Raw genomic sequence first — 20,720 nt, 5'->3', positions numbered from 1 at the left:
AAAGCAATATTAAATTATGCTTTTAATTTATATAACTTTTTATTATTAATTCTTTTTTTATTAATTATATTATTTAATTAATTTTTTTAATTTATAAATTCAGTTGGATTAATTCAGCATACTAGTGTGCACCGGGAGAGCTCCGATTGCCTCCGTTTGACATTCCCACAGTTATGGATTTAGCACGGACATGCGGATGTGCAATCAATTCCAGAGAATAGAAAAGAGAAAAAGGAAATCAGATAATATAAGATTTATATCAGATAATATAAGATTTAAGATTTCTCAGTATATTACGTTTTTAATTAGATTCTGGCAGACATTTTGTAAAATTTGTTCTTAATTTGATTGTCTGGATTATAATCATACATAATATTTATAAATATAAATTGAATTGAATTAAGATAGAATCACAGTTATTGTTGTATTTGTGACTCGGGTGAAGATGACATTAAAACCAATTCTTCAGCATTTAATTCGGAATCCTTGTGTCGCAAAGTCGATGAATATGAAAAATCTCCATGATCCAATCTTTTCATTTCCGTTGCTTTTTTTGTAACAATATTAATTGCATCGTCAAGTTCTTTATTAGATAATACATCGTCTAAAAAATGAACGTAACAGATTTAATTGCGATTTATTTTTTTCTTACATAGACCATTTTAATTTAAATGTTACATCTCATCCACATACATAGTATAAATAGAGTAATTATCACCCTATCCCCCCCCTCCGGGGTTATCATTCTCTATGGTAACTATTACATAACTCATACGTACCATGAAGAATATCTGCGATGTTTTCTTCATTTTTGATCAGACGAATATATTTATTATCAGCGAGAATGTCGAAACTTTCCACGACATCGGAATTAAGACGCAACAACCAAAATCGATTTCTTTCCAGATTCAATCTTTTCGATAGCATTTCGATACCCTGTCATGAATATTATATGTATTTTGAATGAGGGGCAATATCATTCATGAATCGATCCCAAGAAATTATTTTTCAATTTCGCTTATAAACGATAACCGATACCTTGATTGAAGTGTAATCAAGATTAGTGAATCTTTCGCAATCTACGATCAATGGGACATCATCTTGTTCGTTTCTGGCTATACTCATTACTTTATCGCAGAAAAAAGTTACTGCGGGATAATAGAGACATATATCGGGCTTTAACATTATATATCTATTTCCTAAATGAGTCTATATATATATTATTGCATTTATTTAATTATAATATATATAAAATATATATTATTGCATGTATATATATGTGTATACTGTATTTTATACTAACACATCATACACATTTCATGCACGCGGAACATCGTAAGTTCCTCGTTTTACCTTACACTTGAAGACTTGAACCGTCGGTCTCGCGGTCGGTTTAATGAAGAAGATTAGATTGAAAAAGACACCCAGAAGCAGCCCAATCTCGATGCTGATAAGAACAGAGATCAAGAAGGTACCTATCGCTGCGATGGCATCCGTTTCTAAAAAAAAAATATATTTAATATTAGATAGGTGTATATCTCCTCTGCATCTCGACCAATCTGTCTACACGGAGATGATGTGATACGGACTATATCCCTTCCAAAGCAGTTTAAAAATCTTCATGTCAATCATGAACATTACGGCGGTTATCAGCACCGCTGATAGCGTCGCGCGTGGAATGTAATTAAAGTACGGCGTTAAAAAGCTCAGCGCCAACAATGTCATGGTTCCTGCAAAGGAAAGAAATGTCAATATCATTTCTTACTTTTAATATTTTCTGTTTTTCAATATATTAGATTAATGGTATTGTGTTACCGGAATATAAACCGGCCATAGGAGTTTGTATGCCACTGGCGCTACCGACTGCGCTTCGTGTGAATGCACCGGTGGTGGGCATCGATGATACAAAGCTGCCGAATATATTACAGAGACCGAGTGTTAGCATCTCCTGCGTCGCATTAACGGCTGCGTCGATCGCTATATTTATATTATCAATATTTATAAAACTAATCAAAGATTGATAAAATCAAATCTAAGAATATTCAGCAATTATTATTAAGAATTCATTTCTAGAAGAAATTTTATAATGGGAAAACAATTTCTGCCAATGAGATGTATCTAATATTATAATCCAACAATTTTTCTCTCTTTTTCTCATATCATTTCACATAATGTATTTTCGTATTGTAGAACGTAAATTTAAAATACTTTATCACAGATATTGCAAATTTTTCATAAATCTTGATCTTATACGATTAACACATATATAAGGGTATAAGTGATCTGCTTGATTTGAAATTGAAAAACAATTGATACCAAACGCTTTGGCTATCGCCACATTCGCCAGGATCGCTATGAGAGGAAGTATCACTATTCCTGAGCCGTAATGAACGCACATGTCCAGGAACGTGTAAGTTTGATTTCCCACTTGTACTGAGAAAGGCGGTAACGATACTGTGGGAAGACCGAATTTTATTTGCCCTATAAAATAAAAGTATTAAGATGCGACAAAACTTTATGAATAAATTAGGAATGAAAAGAAACGGCGACAAATAATATAATAGATACATCGAATAAATTGAAGACTTAATGATATCAATGATATCAATTTATCGATTTTAATTATTTTACAATAACTATTAAATATGCGAAATATTTCAAGTCTACGGTAGCTATCAATTTTATCGTTAAAAAATCAGCTGTTACATTTACTTAATGATCGATAATACCGACAATTACTGACAATAATGAAATTATAACTAAAATCGAAACCTGAAACCCTAAATGGAATGGATCCTGTTGCTTCAAATTGATAAGCTATTACGCCTGTTATAAATACTATGAGAGCATTTCGACCAATGGACAAATACCAAAGTATCTTCTTTATCGTTGTATTTCTAACAGAGTTTTTTTTATCTCTCATACAAAAACAATCGATGTCTTTCAGTTTCTAGAAATAGAATTTATGAATATAACTCCTCCACAATATTGTTATATATATATATACATGTAAATTATCCGCTTATAATACCGAAACTTACTCTGAAAATCAGAAGAAATATGATGCTGCAGATTCCGAGTGTGACGTCGGCTAGTCGGACCTTATTCATATTTTTAAACAATTTGTACAAATTATCTAAAATATTAGCTGATTTATATTTCAATCCAAGAAGCCCCTGCAGCTGAGCAATAATTATAATGACTGACGTTGCCGAAATAAAACCTGATGTCACCGGAATCGAAATAAAATCTACCATGCATCCTACAGTAAAAATCATATCAATAATTATTATTATATATATATTTTAGATCAACATATTTATTGTTTGTAAATAATGCAATAAAAGAAACTGTAATAAAACAAAACATTTGTAAATAAACATATTTCCGTGTGTATAGTTTAATTGATTAAATAATTTCATGATACCAGCCTAAATTTAACACGCCCATCAAAAACTCCACGCATCCGACCAAAAAACACAGGAGTGTTACAAAATCCGGCGGCATGTCACGTGTATATTGCAGTGTCACAAGAGCCATCAAGGACGATGGACCAATCGAGACCTCTTTGATAGTCCCGAAGAAGATGTATAAGAAACCGCCCACGAAACAAGAATATAAGCCATACTAAAAACGTTATTTATCATGTGGCATTCTTATAATCACAGATACCGTAGTGGTATTGCATCCTAATAAAGATACTTAAAACATTTTAGAACAATTTAGCATTTAAAAAAACAACGGCATTGGAAAGAAGGAACTATCTACGATCTTAAAGCATTGTAAATAAATGTATACTCTCTTTGTTTTTCTTTATTTTCGTACATTACATAAACGTTAATACGACAAGAGCGAGCAGAAAGAACGAAGGCAACAAGCTAAGAAATACCTGTGCAGTCAGACCAGCTAGTGCCGCGTATGCTATACTCTGGGGAATCATAGTCAAGCCCAGAGTGATGCCCGCTATAAAATCCGCCACAGCCTCCGTTCGGGTGTATCGCGGTAGCCAGCCGAGCACTGGCACGTACTTAGCTATCATATCGGAGGACGATTTCCGTTCCGGCATCGGTAGCGAATAGACTTCCTCGTCGGAAATCTTTGTGGATGCAGACATCACGTTCGAAATGAGATTCTAATGAATCAGTTGACTATTTCGCTATTTTACGATCGAAAGCGGATTTTAATATCGAATCCGATTAATTACGCGGTTATTCGCACTTGCCGCACCTTGCTTATCGATACTGGCGGCGCTCTCGCGTCAGCTGCTTGGAGTCTTATCGTCGCCGACGCATCTATCCCAAATCTCAATACAAACGACACAATAAAATCCTATTAATTGCGTAATTAATTCTCACCGGTATTGTACAGTGTTGACAGTTTGATAAAAAGAAGCACCAAAGATCTTGGTAGATTAACAACAGCTGACGAGTAACTAGTGTACTTCTACATGCTATCTCTTTAATTCTTTTGCAATATCAAACAAGACATCCAACCTGATTTCGGCACATCTGAAACTTTTTCTACGCGTCTTTCCTGGAATCGAAACGGAGAGTCATTTTCATTGATAAAATTTTATTATGTCTTCTCGACGAAAAATCGTTGCGCAAAGACTAGAGATATGATTGATAGAATATGACGCGTATAATGCTCTCATGATATAAAAGCATGTGTTATTTCACGTATTACTCGATATAGCTAATTTAGAGATTTTGTTATGTTGAATTTCAAACGGTCATTTTGAAAAAAATATATCGAGAAATATCTCGTACATATGCCATGTATAATTTATTTTATTTCCACTTGTTTTGTATCCAGGACAGCAAAGTGTCGCTATTTTGAATTTTCTATAAGAAAAAAATGTGCATTGTCGAATAAAAAAAGTGAAAAGGAGATTGAAAAAGCGCCACGATGTGTCGCATAATATGATAATGGTAACATATCATATATAATAATAATAATAATATTAAAATGGTAACAATAATTAATAATACAAATAATAATACAATAATATGGCTGCTTCATCTAGAATCTTTAAGTTAAAAATCCATTTTAAACGTAGCGCAAGCGCGTCATATTTTTATCTCGCGCCTGGAATATAATAACTTTCGCGAACAATCAACGGACATTTAGCGCAGCTTCTTGTTGACTTGATCGATCTGCTCGTCGATCCTTTGAGAAGTTCCCCTGAATTTGTTCGGTTCGGGCCCGATCATCTGTATGAGCTGCGGCACCTCCTGGCCGCTGATCTGCGTGAAACGCGCGAGCGATTTCATGCACGCGTACAACTGTTCCTCCGCGGGACTACCGTTAAAGTATTGTAGCAACGCCATCGTCAATTCCACAGCAACGTCGTCGAACACCTATAGTTTACACATTGCGTGAGAATATATACAGGAATAATGTCACATATCATATTTGCGAGACGAAAAAAAAAGATGTAAACAGATATAAAAATTCTGTTACGACGCGACGTTGACACAAGCTAATGATTGTGGAATTTCAATTTAAATTGTGCTTGCGGAAAGCTTTACATCTATTTCAAAATTAATTTAAAAATGCATCTTTATTTTTCTCATAAAACAGTTATACGCCGTTTCCCTAATTTATTTTTCCGTTCCCACGGAACCGCATAATGTTATGTCAAATTTAGGATTGCGATTTAACGCAAGCCTTAATAAAGTTTGAGAGTTCGCTGTCGCTTTAAGTCCTCTGCAGATTTAGTAATCGTTAGCATATATATAATATTCAAAATATTATCGAACATTCGCGTGTTAAAAAATTGATTGCGCGATTATGGCGCAAGATACCGATAATAATTGACGACTTACCGCAGCGCACGGTTCAATCTAACATCGATTTGGATAGGTACCTTAGAAATGCTGCCTTTCGGTAAAAGTCGCCGCAGATTTTTGCTTTTGTTCATTTTCTGAAAAAACAGTATCCGATTTCTGGAAAAATATCCGTCACACGCAGCGGTACTCGCTGCCTCAATTAGAGAACTTCAAGTTCTAGTGCGCATGCAAACGAGCATTGAGTGAGACACATGATATCCTTGGAACTATTCTTTTTTATTAATGATAAGTATAGAATACCCATTCTTTTTGCTTTTCGTTGCTCGTCCATGAAATAAAATTATCAGCAGGCGAGATGTCCATGTTGACGGCCGCATCGACAGAAACTTTTATATAAAGCTAATTTTTTTTTTCATTAATAAAGGCAGCACTTCTATCTTATGGCATAGTACGAGCGTCGCTTGTTCCTCTCCTACGATACCGGCAAGCACGCATTCCGAAAGCGACATTACAAATGAAATAGCGCATCAAAGGAAATAAATCAATTTAAAAACAACTCCGGTTCATATTTCTTCTTCAATGTGATAGTTTTTTTTTCCAAGTTTGTACGAGTAAAATGTGCAAAAACTTCAACTTCAAAATTTAATGTGCAATGTAAAAAAATGTACAGACAGAAATTTTTGTCAAGATACCTTTGATGCGCGAGGCGCTTATTGCGAACAGGTTATGAAAGTGAAAGCGAGAATCGGCGAGAGATGAGTGAGAATGTTAATCGGATGGCAAGGATACAGACCACAGTTTTTACCTCCTTGCAGGCAAGATTGTGAATGATGGCGGCGCCGCGGATCTGCAGGTCTTCCGAGTTCGAGAGTAACGAGTGCACCGCAACTTTGGTCGTTACTCTTATGTTACTAATGCTTTGATTCTGATGCTGCCACTCGGATATATAGAGTAACCATTCCGAGCTGCTGAGATTCTCAAACATGTTCGCCAACTACGTGAAACAGTTAAAATTTAATCTGTTGGCGTAACTTATCTCGTTAGCCTCATATTCGCAATTATTACAATTAAGATTTTTTATTTTACAAAATTAGCGAATTATTGTTCACGAGAAAAGAATTATTAACATATTTTTTATTTTCAAAATAACAAATGCGTTTTTACTTACGAACTGCGCGAGTGGAAGTTGTTCCTCCTGCGGATGCCGGTCGATATCGAAAGCATAATTCATGATGATGTGTTCTCGCCTATCTTGATGCAACAATAGAATCACATCGTCCTTCAATGCGGCGACCGACAGTACGTTTACCAGTTTTACTCGTGCGTTACTATCCAACGACTTATCATAGAGAACTCGACCTGATTAATTAATTAAGTCAATTGAATATATTTTTAGATTATTTTCAGAAATAGAAACAAAAAATCTAAAATCTGCTTTTGTGGAATTTATTCTCAATACAAATTCAAATTTATAAATTCATTTCAAATTTATTTAAACTTTAGAATTTAAACATGTTTTAAAACAGGTTTTAAAAACATATCGTAGAATTTTGAAAAACTTGGGAGCCATATATATTTGTATCATTTTAATGACTCACCTACGAAGTTCAAGAAGTTATCGCCTAGAGCCCAGGAACCCTCATTCTCCAAAACGTATTGTCGCAGTTCGTCCATGCACGTTCGCTCTTCATCGTTTAACTTTCCCTCCATGGCGCTTATCAAACCTTCATATTCCTCCCGTACGTTCACCAAGTCCTTGAATACTATCGGTGGATCTCGATGGCGTTTCTTCTCTTCTTGTTCACGCTTCTCATCCTCCTCCATCTGCATTACTCGCTCTGACGGTAGCATCTCCGCGCTTTCTCCATTAGCCGTCTGCTGTTGCGTACCACCAACCGCATCTAATAAACAATGATACAATTGAAAATTATTTTCGTGACTTGAAATTGCTTAAGAATTTATATAAATATAGAGCAACTCTATATAGCTCTTTATTTTATTTTATTTTTTTTTTTTTTGTTGTTGTTGAATATTATCATATCGCGAAGTACGAACCGGAAAATTGCATTATGAAACGAAGTTAAAGATAATCAATTTTCGATAAAATTCTACGTACTTTCATGTTCCGCCATATCTGCACAGCAATTGCTTGGTCCGGTACTATTACTGTCGCTGCCAGTGGTCTCCTTGCTGCCCTTTTCCTTCTTTTCCTTCTTCTTCTTTTTCTTTTTTCGATCTTTCTTTGCTAGCTTTTCGTTAATGACGTTCCTCCGTTCTTCTAACGCGATCGAATTCAACCTGCGTCGAAATTATTGTAAAGTATTCGAAAAATTTAAATAATAATCGATTAACATACAAATCAATACCTTGCTTCTTCAATGGCTGTGTTCAGGAGTTGATATTCCGGCGAAGCTTCCCTCTGGATCCTCGCTTCGACAAATCTCTGACCGACCGTGAATCCAGAACTCGCGCTACTACTTAATGTTTCTATCAATGGGCTTAAAGCCTGCCCGATAGGTCTGAAAATAAATATAAATCGTATCGAAACATCTCTCACTTAAAAATAAGTTAAAAAGTATGAATGTTTTTCGAATGTAATATTAGATATCAAATAATAATGATAGCTATATAATGAGACATACGTTTGCAATATTTCTTCCGGTAGATCAAGGATATACTTGGGAATGCCCTTGCCCACCAAGAAATTGCTGAGCTCCTCTGTGAAGGTATTACAGTTGTACTTGAATAGGTGGTACGTACCCGGTCTGAAAGCGCAAAGTCATTGGTCAAGCAAAATCAAATAATTCTCTCGAATAACAAAATCGAATAAATATCAAAAATAAAATAAAAAATAATTATCAGATAATAATTAGCCAAACAATTCTTACGCAATAAAATCGATTCTCCGAAAAAAAGATTTACATAATAAAGATACAAAATACCTTTAATGATGACAATATAAAAAGAAAAAAAGACGAGTTATTTAAAAAATAATAAACTTCGAAAAGATATATAGGTGTAAAAGATATGTATAAAAAATGAATATGACATCTGCTGATGGACGTATATTTCCAAAAATTCAATCACTTTCGAGAAATGGCACAGAAGATGAGCAATATACACCGAACGAAGCAACTCTCGACCGATGATACTCACGCGAACGTGGAAGTTCCCAGGCCGTTTATGTACTCCAGGAAAACCGTATAGGGTAAATAAGTCTCGCCGAGGTTTTCGATTCTCTGCGGCTCTCCTAATTCCGTGCTGCCCTGAAACACGAAATGCCGGCGTTCGATCGCGTTAAAATTACGTCCAAAAAAATCGCGTCGCGTCAACAATGTCAGTTTCGCGGCAACTGCCGATCCGGCAGCAAGTTTCGTTCGCCAGAAATGCGCTTGTTTATATTTAAATCGTCTTTGATCCAAAATCGTCGTATAATTTGGCAAGAATCGCGCATGTCACCATGTTTAAGAGACATTCGATTTCTCTAGCCGAGAGCAGAGATGAAAAAGCGTCGCAATGCAATAATTGCGAATGCACACGACGATAACGATATTCAAGAGTTATAACTATGCATGACTGGCAAAATTGAACGAAACAAGACCTGATCGATTATATATTAACTTCCTCTTTTGCGCAATTAAATCGCGATATGTATGATTCAATATCACCCGAGCGCATATACTTAAAATACAAATAGCCAAGTTAGTTTTTCATCTATCAGAATTATATATATATATATATATATATGTTATAGAGACTTTAATTAAAGATAATAAACAGTCAAAACAAAAATGCTTGCGAAAAAATTGCCTAACTTTATTCATATGTCAAATAAGTTTATATATTAGTTTCTTTTTTTATACTTCTTTGTTCGCCGTTCAATTTGAAAGCACAAAATTCTGATCTTCTGCCGTTTTTGCGGCGCATATAACAAAGAAAGATGTTTTCCGTCGCGTTATATCTTTAAATAACATTCCGCTAACTCAAGGTAAAAGAGCTTAAAATTGCGCCCGATGAAAACAGCGATGCATAGCATTCTTCTTCTAAATATTATTAGCCATATGGAGCGTGCGTTAATTGACTCAACATACACACATACATTCGATTTTTTAGGTCAATATTACAATAATCTGACATACTTCAGAAAGAATTCATTATCTTTCATCATGTGCCCAAATTTAGCTTAATTAATCTTAGAAAGTGTACGACAAGAGAGCTAATAATCTTCAATAAAAATTTATAAAATGTATTATGAATTTCGATTAATTATTAATTAATTTATGTGTAGTGTAAATAAAACAAAACCTTTCTGATAAAATATTTCTAAAAATCAAATTAAAGAGAAGAAAATATAGATCAATATTTTGTATGAATATTGTTGATACTATTGATATTATTTATCATATTATTGTTTCCTCATATTTTTACCTATGAGCATCGGCGACATTATTGTAGCCATCCCTTTGGTAAGATCGTAAATGTACAGTTCCACTGCCGTCCTCACATCTTCCGTGTCCTCCATCTTGTTCTGAAAAAAATATTATTTATGAAATAATATATTTGTACAATATATACATATTGTCATATGTAAATATCTATATATAAGTAATATATAATTGTTCTAAAAATTTATCAAGCATTCTAAATTTAACACATCATTAGTTAGATATCCCAGAAGAGCGAGAGAGAGAGAGAGAAAAAAACAGACAGAATGAGAAAGGTAGAGAGAATATACCACCCCCTCCTGACATTAGTGGCAACGTAATTTTAGAACTACGACAAATCCGCACTTCCCTACGAGAAACCGCCGAAAATAGACGGCCGCGGCACGCGCTGGAGGTGCGATCTCGATCACTTTAGAACGCAAAAGAAGAATGTGCAACGGAAGTGAAGAGCGAAGAGAAAACGAGAAAGAGCCGGGTACAAAGTGTTTATTACACGTTCCGAGGGTTGGATCTTTCGAGAGGGTTGGATCGCGTATAGACGGAGATCACGGTGTCAATAATGTATGGTACATAAATTCTTATGTCGGAAGACATAACAAATTGATGCGTATTGAAAAATGTGAGAAATTCAATAAGAACAAAAATACGAGATTATTTAATAGTCGTAAAAGTAGCATAAATATATAAAAATTTTTAATTGATTTAATAAATATTATTTATGAAATAATATATTTGTACAATATATACATATTGTCATATGTAAATATCTATATATAAGTAATATATAATTGTTCTAAAAATTTATCAAGCATTCTAAATTTAACACATCATTAGTTAGATATCCCACCAAATTCTTACGTTTTTTTTATTCTTAACTTTTATATCTAATGACGTCAAAACATCCACGTGTCTTCCACCCACTTATCCATCGACTTTCTCAAATTCGATTTTATATGACTTTTATATTAAGTTTAAATGCCAAGACATGTTTCTCAAAAACAAGTCTTGGCATATAAACATGTTCACCAACATTTTAATAATAATAATAATAAGACGCGCTAAAAAAAATTTTTTTCAAAAACAGGATAAATCGATAAATCTGCCAAAATAACCGCGGTTATAACTGACGTATAATCAGCCAATATAGAGTCAAAATTAAGACAATTTCCGTTTCGTAAGTAATTTCTATGAATAGTAATGTATCAATATATAAAGTACATTTGTTGTTTTAAAAATGACGTTGGATAAAATAATTGATGGAATTGTCGGAATCGATCCTATCAAGATTGTTTTTCTTTAAACGGTCGAGACACTCATATTGAAAGTCAAAAATAAATATAAAGGTGTCTTGATCATTCTAGACGTTTCAACATACTTTAAACGTTAGTCTCTGCCGTACGTAACTCGAGGACGCAAATATACTATTCACCGCGAATCAAAGAACTATACTCACCGCGTATGATCTAAAATATCTTTTAAAAATGTTTACTTTCTGTGTTTTCAATGTTAAAAACGATGAGGTAAAATATTTTGAGTTTTGAAGCGACTTCGAGTATATCACCCGCGTGCCTAATCGACCATATATATAAAGATTATAAGTGCCAAAAATAAATATCTCAGGTCAAACTCCTCTAAAATAATCTCTATGTGTCTCGAATAATTTTAGAAAGAGAATCTCTGTCCTCCCACATAATAACAATATTCTTTTCGTTCACCATGAATAATCTGATAAATATACTATCCATGAATAATCTGATAACTATAATATCCAAAAATCTACATCGTTTATGGAATAGTTTCGGAATCTTTTCAAGGGGAGGAAATAATTTGGGAAATGTAGCAACTTTTTCTTTTTGTCTTCTTCGATTACGGCAAAAATTGCTTCAATATTTTCACTGCGCACTTATGAAACTAAATGCGATAGTTTAAAAAATTTACCGCAGGAAATCATCTAATACAATATAACGAGCGTTACGGCTTTCACGCGTAATAAAGCCGTGATAAATCAGCGATTTAGACGCGTATGTGTATGTATGAAGTATCATGTAACTATCATTCCTTGGATTCCTTTAATATGTAAATTGCTTGATTTATTCTACTTGCATAATTCAAAAAATATCAAATCTGGAAAAATCCAGAAAAATCCAAATAGTTTTCGAGCTGTAGCATAAATATATAAAAATTTTTAATTGATTTAATAATGTTGATACACGAGATTTTTAATAAAAATGAAAATAAAACGCGGGGAACTTTGCCCAAAAGTCAAGAGATATAAATAGTAATTGACAAATATTACTATATAACAAATAATATTATATTTAATTAGCGTATTAAGAGACAGTAAATTAGTCGATCGTTAAATTTCGTGGTAAATCTCTCTCGAATTTAAGAAAAACTAAAAACCGGAACTATAACTGTGTTATTTCACAAATTACAATCGCCGAGAATCATTGTAATCATAAATGTAACGATGAAAGTAACAATTTGCTTTTAGATCTATTCCTCGATCCATCTTCGCGAATCTTCGACGTTCTAAAATCGCACTCTGTTGCCTTCTTAGCATCCGTCATTCTAGATCACTCGATACCGCTCGATCTCTCATTCACTCGCGACAAAACAATGCGCACACTTACGTATCGGAAAAATTCCGCAGAATCACCGATCGAAGGCGAGAAAAAAATTTTCGCGAAACTGTTCCTTTCAAGAGCGCTTCCGAGAGCGGGAAACGGTTCGCACGCGGACTGCCGGCCGCGGGTGCTCGGAGATGCTGCGATGGAGCCGGCGAACGAGACGCCGACGATGAAGGATGATCGGAGCTCGCGTATGGCGGCGCGCGCACTTCGCGATTCACATTCGTAGCCGAAGATGCCGTTCGGAAAAAAAAAAAAAGATCATTAGATGGATGATGGAAGAGATAATGATAATTTCGAAAAGAAATGTCGCATCTTTTAGAAAGAATTGATTTCCAGAATTCGCAGTTTCTAAATATATGCGTGGAAATGCTTTTTATAATATAAAGAAAATATCAAATATGTTTATTTTATTAGGCAAAGTTTTTGGACGAAATTTTGATAGCGAGATGCTAATGACGAACGTGAGACCAATTAGGGAGATGGATGAAATCTAAAAGAGTGAGCGTACTGCTACGCACAGCTGATTGCAAATGTTACATTCGTATAGATTATGAATGTGACGCTTTTTTATCAAAAAAAAAAAAAGCGATAACGATTACACACATTGTAACGCGTCCCATGCGCATTTCTTGCCAAAAAAAAAGGTAGACAATAGAAAGTAAAAAGAAGCAAAAGAAGTTTGCGACGTGTTTCAAGTAGAGATAATCGCGTCTGTAATTAGACAGACAACTAGCGGAGACATTCGTAATCGGTTCGCGAACAATTAATCATCAATTATTTTGTTAGTCGATAATCGATTGTAGAATTATAAAAAATGATATGATATAATATGAATATTTTTATCTTGGAAAAATATCTTAGCGCTAGAAATACGCAGCCGGTCATCTAGCTTCACGGCGAATTTTGTGGGCGGAAATGAGTGTGACAGTTACATAGGTTTCATGATGTCGTAAAGCAACGCGTGTTACAATTACGCACGCGTTAGTCACGCGTACTCGCGCGTATTTAAAGCACGATAGTCGACGCGAATAAAGTAGTAATGCAACCGTAATGATTTCACCGCGTTGCTTTTAGACGCGCATCGCGATTATTAAGCGACTCCTCGAAGTATATTTAATGTAGCTTTATAACTCCAGGTAGACAGGCGCGCGGAATACCAAGTTCTTTTAAGCACCACTTGAAAAACTTACGTATCAACCGTTAATACCGTTATTATACTTTATATTATTCTGTACAGAAATATAATTATTAATACCACGCAAATAATTTGGAATTTTATTTTTAGTATTCACTCGAATACATTCATGTCGTAGCAAAATATGAACGGATCGTATCTCAAAACTCGTAAACTTGATATTTCCAGGACAAACCCTTTTAACTCGTCAAGAGGAGATAATCGAGTTGCTCGAAAGGGCACTACTCTTTCTCCCGCTGTATTTTAGTCTCGAGTAATTTTCGTCGCTGCTTCATGTCTCATTCTAATCTCCGAAAACTACAAAACTCTGGTTTGTCTGGAGTGAGCTCAAGTAAAATACGGAAGAATTGTTTCAGGAAGAACTGCTCTAATTTCACTATCTAGCTCACAGCGAAAGTTAACGCAGTTAATGCTACACAGCTGGAGCAATTAATCACACCAATGATTGGAGAACATTTTGTCGCATGCGGGATGTAAGCACGGGATGGACTTACCTTACCGGCAGCCTTCGCCTTACGTCGAATCTGGATGTGTAAAGTATAAGGACGGGAAGAGAGAGAGAGAGTTGTAAGAAAGAGAGACGAAGAGAGAAAGAGCAATTGTATACGTGCGTGCCTGTATGCGTATATATATACGCATGTATGCGTGTACGTGCAGCGGGGATTATTTTTGGATCGAACCGCACCAAATTTAGTTCCTGCTCGTGTCTAGCGTATCGTATGGCCCGCCGAGGAACTCTACCGCTCTACGACTAGGCCTTCCAATCGGTCACGACTCCGGGTCGCGAGGATGCATCGGCGTTCCCCGATAGGTCTGTGCACCAAGCAACGACGGGAAGCAGCGGGACCATTAATTCTCTCGCTCGTTGATATCGCGCCCCGGTTATTTATATCGCCGTCCGTTCCCCTCCTCCCCCACGATGTCGTCGCACGCGATGACGACGAGGCGCGTACGCCTAACGCGCGAGTTTACCCTTCGACACCCGGGTCACCGTCGAGAAAAATGATTCGGAATTTTTCATCGGCGATCATCCAAAATTCTTAGATTCAAAATTACGAAAGAAAGATATCTCCAATATGGGAAAGGATATGTTTACTTCATGTGCTAGTCTTGCTTTTCAAAAAGTTAAGATATGTTTATACAGCGATCTTTTTGTAGTCTTTATCATTATTTCGAATGTCGATGCGCAGTATAATACTTATTTGTCAGGTGTCTCATCATTGTTAGTATTACACTCAATTGTGTAACAATGTGTGAATAAAACATTTCTGTTTACCGCTGGAAGTAAAGTATAATATTGTAAAAGAGAGAGAGAGAGAGAGAGAGAAAATGTGGAGTAAGTTTAAATGCCAAGACATGTTTCTCAAAAACAAGTCTTGGCATATAAACATGTTCACCAACATTTTAATAATAATAATAATAAGACGCGCTAAAAAAAATTTTTTTCAAAAACAGGATAAATCGATAAATCTGCCAAAATAACCGCGGTTATAACTGACGTATAATCAGCCAATATAGAGTCAAAATTAAGACAATTTCCGTTTCGTAAGTAATTTCTATGAATAGTAATGTATCAATATATAAAGTACATTTGTTGTTTTAAAAATGACGTTGGATAAAATAATTGATGGAATTGTCGGAATCGATCCTATCAAGATTGTTTTTCTTTAAACGGTCGAGACACTCATATTGAAAGTCAAAAATAAATATAAAGGTGTCTTGATCATTCTAGACGTTTCAACATACTTTAAACGTTAGTCTCTGCCGTACGTAACTCGAGGACGCAAATATACTATTCACCGCGAATCAAAGAACTATACTCACCGCGTATGATCTAAAATATCTTTTAAAAATGTTTACTTTCTGTGTTTTCAATGTTAAAAACGATGAGGTAAAATATTTTGAGTTTTGAAGCGACTTCGAGTATATCACCCGCGTGCCTAATCGACCATATATATAAAGATTATAAGTGCCAAAAATAAATATCTCAGGTCAAACTCCTCTAAAATAATCTCTATGTGTCTCGAATAATTTTAGAAAGAGAATCTCTGTCCTCCCACATAATAACAATATTCTTTTCGTTCACCATGAATAATCTGATAAATATACTATCCATGAATAATCTGATAACTATAATATCCAAAAATCTACATCGTTTATGGAATAGTTTCGGAATCTTTTCAAGGGGAGGAAATAATTTGGGAAATGTAGCAACTTTTTCTTTTTGTCTTCTTCGATTACGGCAAAAATTGCTTCAATATTTTCACTGCGCACTTATGAAACTAAATGCGATAGTTTAAAAAATTTACCGCAGGAAATCATCTAATACAATATAACGAGCGTTACGGCTTTCACGCGTAATAAAGCCGTGATAAATCAGCGATTTAGACGCGTATGTGTATGTATGAAGTATCATGTAACTATCATTCCTTGGATTCCTTTAATATGTAAATTGCTTGATTTATTCTACTTGCATAATTCAAAAAATATCAAATCTGGAAAAATCCAGAAAAATCCAAATAGTTTTCGAGCTATAAATAAATTTCATTAAGATTATCAACCTGTTTATATATATATAGGATATAAACAGATATATATCTCCATTAATTTTAAAGTCTTTGTACATATTTTTTTTAAAATATTACATAATAATTTTATTAACATAAAAAAAATATTTTAATAGCAAAAAATCCAGAGTCTTAAATATTGAGGCATTGATATTGTGAGAAACACGATATTGTGAGAATTATAATCAAAAAATGTGTAATAATAGATAAAAAGATGAGGATAGTTTAGCGTATACATCTTGCATGATTATAAATATGTAATAACAAGCATTAGATTGAATCGATGCTGGTGTTGACGTGCATAATTTGAATAATGTCGTCATAATATAAATAATGCAAATGATAATATCGCGAGAAACATATTCCTTTGGCAATGAATATTAAATCATTATTATATCATAAGATTATTAGACTTCTCAAACATCTCCATAAAATTCAACAAAGCTTTGGAAAAAATCTAATATATATTTACTAAGCATTTTCATTATCTTATTAATAAAATTACAATTTTATAGTATTAAAGAATTAAAATTAATAAAATATTAACAGAAATTTTATAGCAACAATCGATTTTTTACTAGAATAAGTCAATTTTATACAAAAAATATATGTCGTTTGAAAAAAAATGTTTATCACGCATATTATATCAAATTTTTATAATCTATAAGAAACGTTATCCGGATATTTGCGTTAGAGAATCAAACTAATATTAAGAATTAATTAAACGAAGCAAAATAAAAATAAATATAAGGATGGTTTATAAATATTACAATACTTAGCGGTTCAAAAAGAAACAAGACGAGCCATCGACAAGGCGCGCGGATAAAAACCTACCTTCCCGTTTTCATCGACCGCTAACAGGTGGATTGATTATCGGATACGTGTCCTCGGTGGGAATGGGGAAAGGGCAGAGGCGACGTGCCACCTGGCAAATGGCAATCACGAGACGACGATGACGAGAAACCGATGCGATCGATGCTGGATCACGACGAGGAGAGAACTCGACGCGCGTGTGTAAGTCACGAGCTATCTCTCGACTAAGGTTGCGCTAGATGGCTACCGGCTAGCAAATGCAACTGATCGCGCCGAAATCCTCACCGGAGTACGCGGCCCGTGGAGTCTCTCTCCCGGCGCGGTAGTCGTTCTTGGCAGGAAGAAATGGTAAAGAGTGTGAATAAAACATTTCTGTTTACCGCTGGAAGTAAAGTATAATATTGTAAAAGAGAGAGAGAGAGAAAATGTGGGGAAAGAAATCTAATATTTACTTAGCAAACAGAAATCGCTTCCAGCGGTAACACGGATGGCAGGATATGATGCTTAATTAATTTGTTGTCGATACTGGCGGCATTTCATATTTCTCTCTACTCTGTTTCTACCGCACGAAAAAATACTCACGAAGAGAAAAGAAAGCATTCGGGTGGAGTATCGAACATGGCGCGACGAGGACCATCTGCGAGACTAAACGAAAAATCCGCGTTTATATATCCTTAGCGTCATCGTAACGCAGATAGCGCTATCGAATGATCGGTCGTATCCCGATCGAAATAATCAGATCATGTGATTGCCAGTGGAGGAAAATACTTACTGGTCGGACACTATTTATGCCGGCAGGACCAAAGAAATATTCCCTTCCATATGCAACTATTGCCGTGTGCCATATTCCATTTAACTGACGACCTGTAAACAGATGAAACGGGGAATTAATGCTCGTTCTAATAACAAACGGAATCAAAATTATAAATATGTATCGTCACATATTTATATTATTTTCTTATATAATATAATATTTTTTATTTATTAATAAAATAAGTCCTTCTCTTACACTAACAATAAGTAATAAAATAATTAATCAGTTAATGAACAATTAACATAGTTATAGCAATAATGTGATAATACAAATAAGGATACGATAATCATACAACAAATAATCATACTGCCGTAAAAAAGGAAGGAGAAGAAAAATAAATAACCATCTTGAAAATTAGTAGATTAACCGGGTTCAAATTTTCAAATCCAGGAAATTACTCGAGATCGTGAAAATTTATTCTATTTTCATCCCGGGCGTGATCCAACAAAGCAACCTCGAGACAGGATTAAGCTCAAGCTCGCCGATAGTCTTATTCAAGGACCGACAGAGAGACGATAATAATCATCGCGACTTGTCTTCGCGTAGATGAGCCCGTTAGATCTAGGCATAAAACGCGAAGCTCGCGGGCCCGGATGAAGCTCGATCTTGCTCGTATATGTGCCTTCTTCGACCCAGTTCTGCATCGCGGAAATAGCTAAGTACATCCGCGTACACACGTCGTTTCGTAGCTTTCTTATTGCGCTCGGGCCTCCAAGTGGTGTCGACCTCGCAAGAAATAACCTGGCCGTTATAATTACTTCCAGAGCGATGTGAGACGCAACGCTGTCGACGCTTGTGACGAATCCATGACTGTGAAGCCAATCTCATATAATTTTCACGTCTTACAAATAAAACAGAATACTTATAAAACAATTTAATGCAATGTAATTTCTTCATTTCAATGATAAGAGAATATTTTTTTAGGAATCTTTTAATTTCGCGTTTATATTTTCTCCGTATATGTAATTTCACTTGACATTCGTTCGGTCCAGGAGGATTGCCAATTTATTCAGATCGAACGAGGCTTTTTCTCAGTGTTGGAACAAACCGCGGGATACCAATCACGCATACATACAAACTGTGCATACGATGCACTCGAAAATAGACACGCGGGATGCTCGAGAGTGTGCGAGCGAACCATGGACACGTGGCGCGAATTGGTCCGCGTATGTGCTTCACGCCATTCGCATGGAATTTCCTATGTATTACGAAGCACCCCATTCTGGCATCCCTTCCGGTTACTCCCGCGTCTCGTTGCACATACGCAATTCTTCAAATCCTGTCCCGAACGTATCGTATTTACACGCGCTTCTGCTATGAAGAAGCGAATATTCTATAATTGCCATTTTTTTCAATCTTTTATCATTTTTAATACCAAGTTCCTATAAATTAATTAAATATTCGCTTCTTTAATATTTCAGATTGACGTATATTATATATTTCAGTCGCTTTTTTTATATTTTATTTTTATATTCCATACTGATGCGACCTGTGATTTTGCGCATCGCACTCATCGCATCCGACGCACTGCCGCGCAGTGCATCAACAATTAGATCCGTCACGAGGATGACCGATACGACAACCATATGACGACAACGTCGTCGCTCTGAGTCATCGTCGCCCAAAGTGTCACCGATTCTTTGGTGCGCTTGTTTATATTTAAATCGTCTTTGATCCAAAATCGTCGTATAATTTGGCAAGAATCGCGCATGTCACCATGTTTAAGAGACATTCGATTTCTCTAGCCGAGAGCAGAGATGAAAAAGCGTCGCAATGCAATAATTGCGAATGACGCATGACACACGACGATAACGATATTCAAGAGTTATAACTATGCATGACTGGCAACATTCCTTCTACGAGTGCTAATGCATTCCATTATCTATTTACATCCGGCATCATTAATGCGGAACGACTTATCGCAATTATCCCTGTACACGATACGATATCGATACTTGGAAAACGAAGAACGCGCGTCAGCAGAATTAAAGGACGAGAGTTGTGTATGCGTTACTGCTGAATCATCTCTGTTGAATGACGTATAGACATTTCGTCAACTCTCATCGTACGCAATATGCTGTCTCTCGTAGGTGTTTCGTAGGTTTCGTTCTCGTAGGTTTTTTTTTCGATGCGCTTTATACATTCCTTATGATTTCATAGTTATTCCGAAACATAATGGATGTTGGCTAGAGATGTTGGCAGATACATTTTGGAGCATGCATTCGCGCATTGCATACAAAAATACATTATGTACAATATAATTCCTCGAGAGGATTCTCCAAACAGAAAAAGAATATTTTTTTAAAGTTTTAAAAAAGTTTTGTTATTTATGTATACCATTTATATTAACAAATAAATTAAATATCCCTTCTTTCTCTCTCTCTCTCTTAGAAACCATTTATCTCACAAAATCTAACAAGAATCTTCGCAGAATTAAAGATAAATTCTTAAAAAAATTATA

General features: G+C 35.2%; 2 protein-coding genes across 2 annotated transcripts; both read right to left on the bottom strand.

The window, feature by feature from the left end:
* Nucleotides 1-281: 281 nt before the first annotated feature.
* LOC115237835 (sodium-independent sulfate anion transporter-like) lies at nt 282-4,271 on the bottom strand. Its single transcript, XM_029811163.1, has 11 exons — nt 3,890-4,271; nt 3,432-3,627; nt 3,042-3,262; nt 2,773-2,950; nt 2,317-2,481; nt 1,816-1,977; nt 1,590-1,730; nt 1,354-1,499; nt 1,039-1,209; nt 780-936; nt 282-604 (listed from the first exon to the last, which is right to left on the bottom strand). Exons 1-11 carry the CDS (start codon nt 4,112-4,114, stop codon nt 417-419), a joined length of 1,950 nt encoding a protein of 649 aa, XP_029667023.1. The 5' UTR covers nt 4,115-4,271; the 3' UTR covers nt 282-416.
* Nucleotides 4,272-4,770: 499 nt separating this feature from the next.
* LOC115237791 lies at nt 4,771-19,067 on the bottom strand. The gene is made up of 11 exons (XM_029811066.1): nt 19,018-19,067; nt 18,218-18,344; nt 8,949-9,058; nt 8,435-8,557; nt 8,159-8,311; nt 7,909-8,090; nt 7,391-7,693; nt 6,961-7,151; nt 6,598-6,786; nt 5,870-5,926; nt 4,771-5,360 (listed from the first exon to the last, which is right to left on the bottom strand). Exons 1-11 carry the CDS (start codon nt 19,065-19,067, stop codon nt 5,127-5,129), a joined length of 1,719 nt encoding a protein of 572 aa, XP_029666926.1. The 3' UTR covers nt 4,771-5,126.
* Nucleotides 19,068-20,720: the final 1,653 nt, after the last annotated feature.

The sequence above is a fragment of the Formica exsecta genome, unplaced genomic scaffold, assembly GCF_003651465.1.
Source record: "Formica exsecta isolate Colony F162 unplaced genomic scaffold, ASM365146v1 scaffold31, whole genome shotgun sequence".
Taxonomy (NCBI): Eukaryota; Metazoa; Arthropoda; class Insecta; order Hymenoptera; family Formicidae; genus Formica; species Formica exsecta.
Note: the sequence above shows the minus strand (reverse complement) of the source record. Positions and strands in the feature narration are given on the sequence as shown.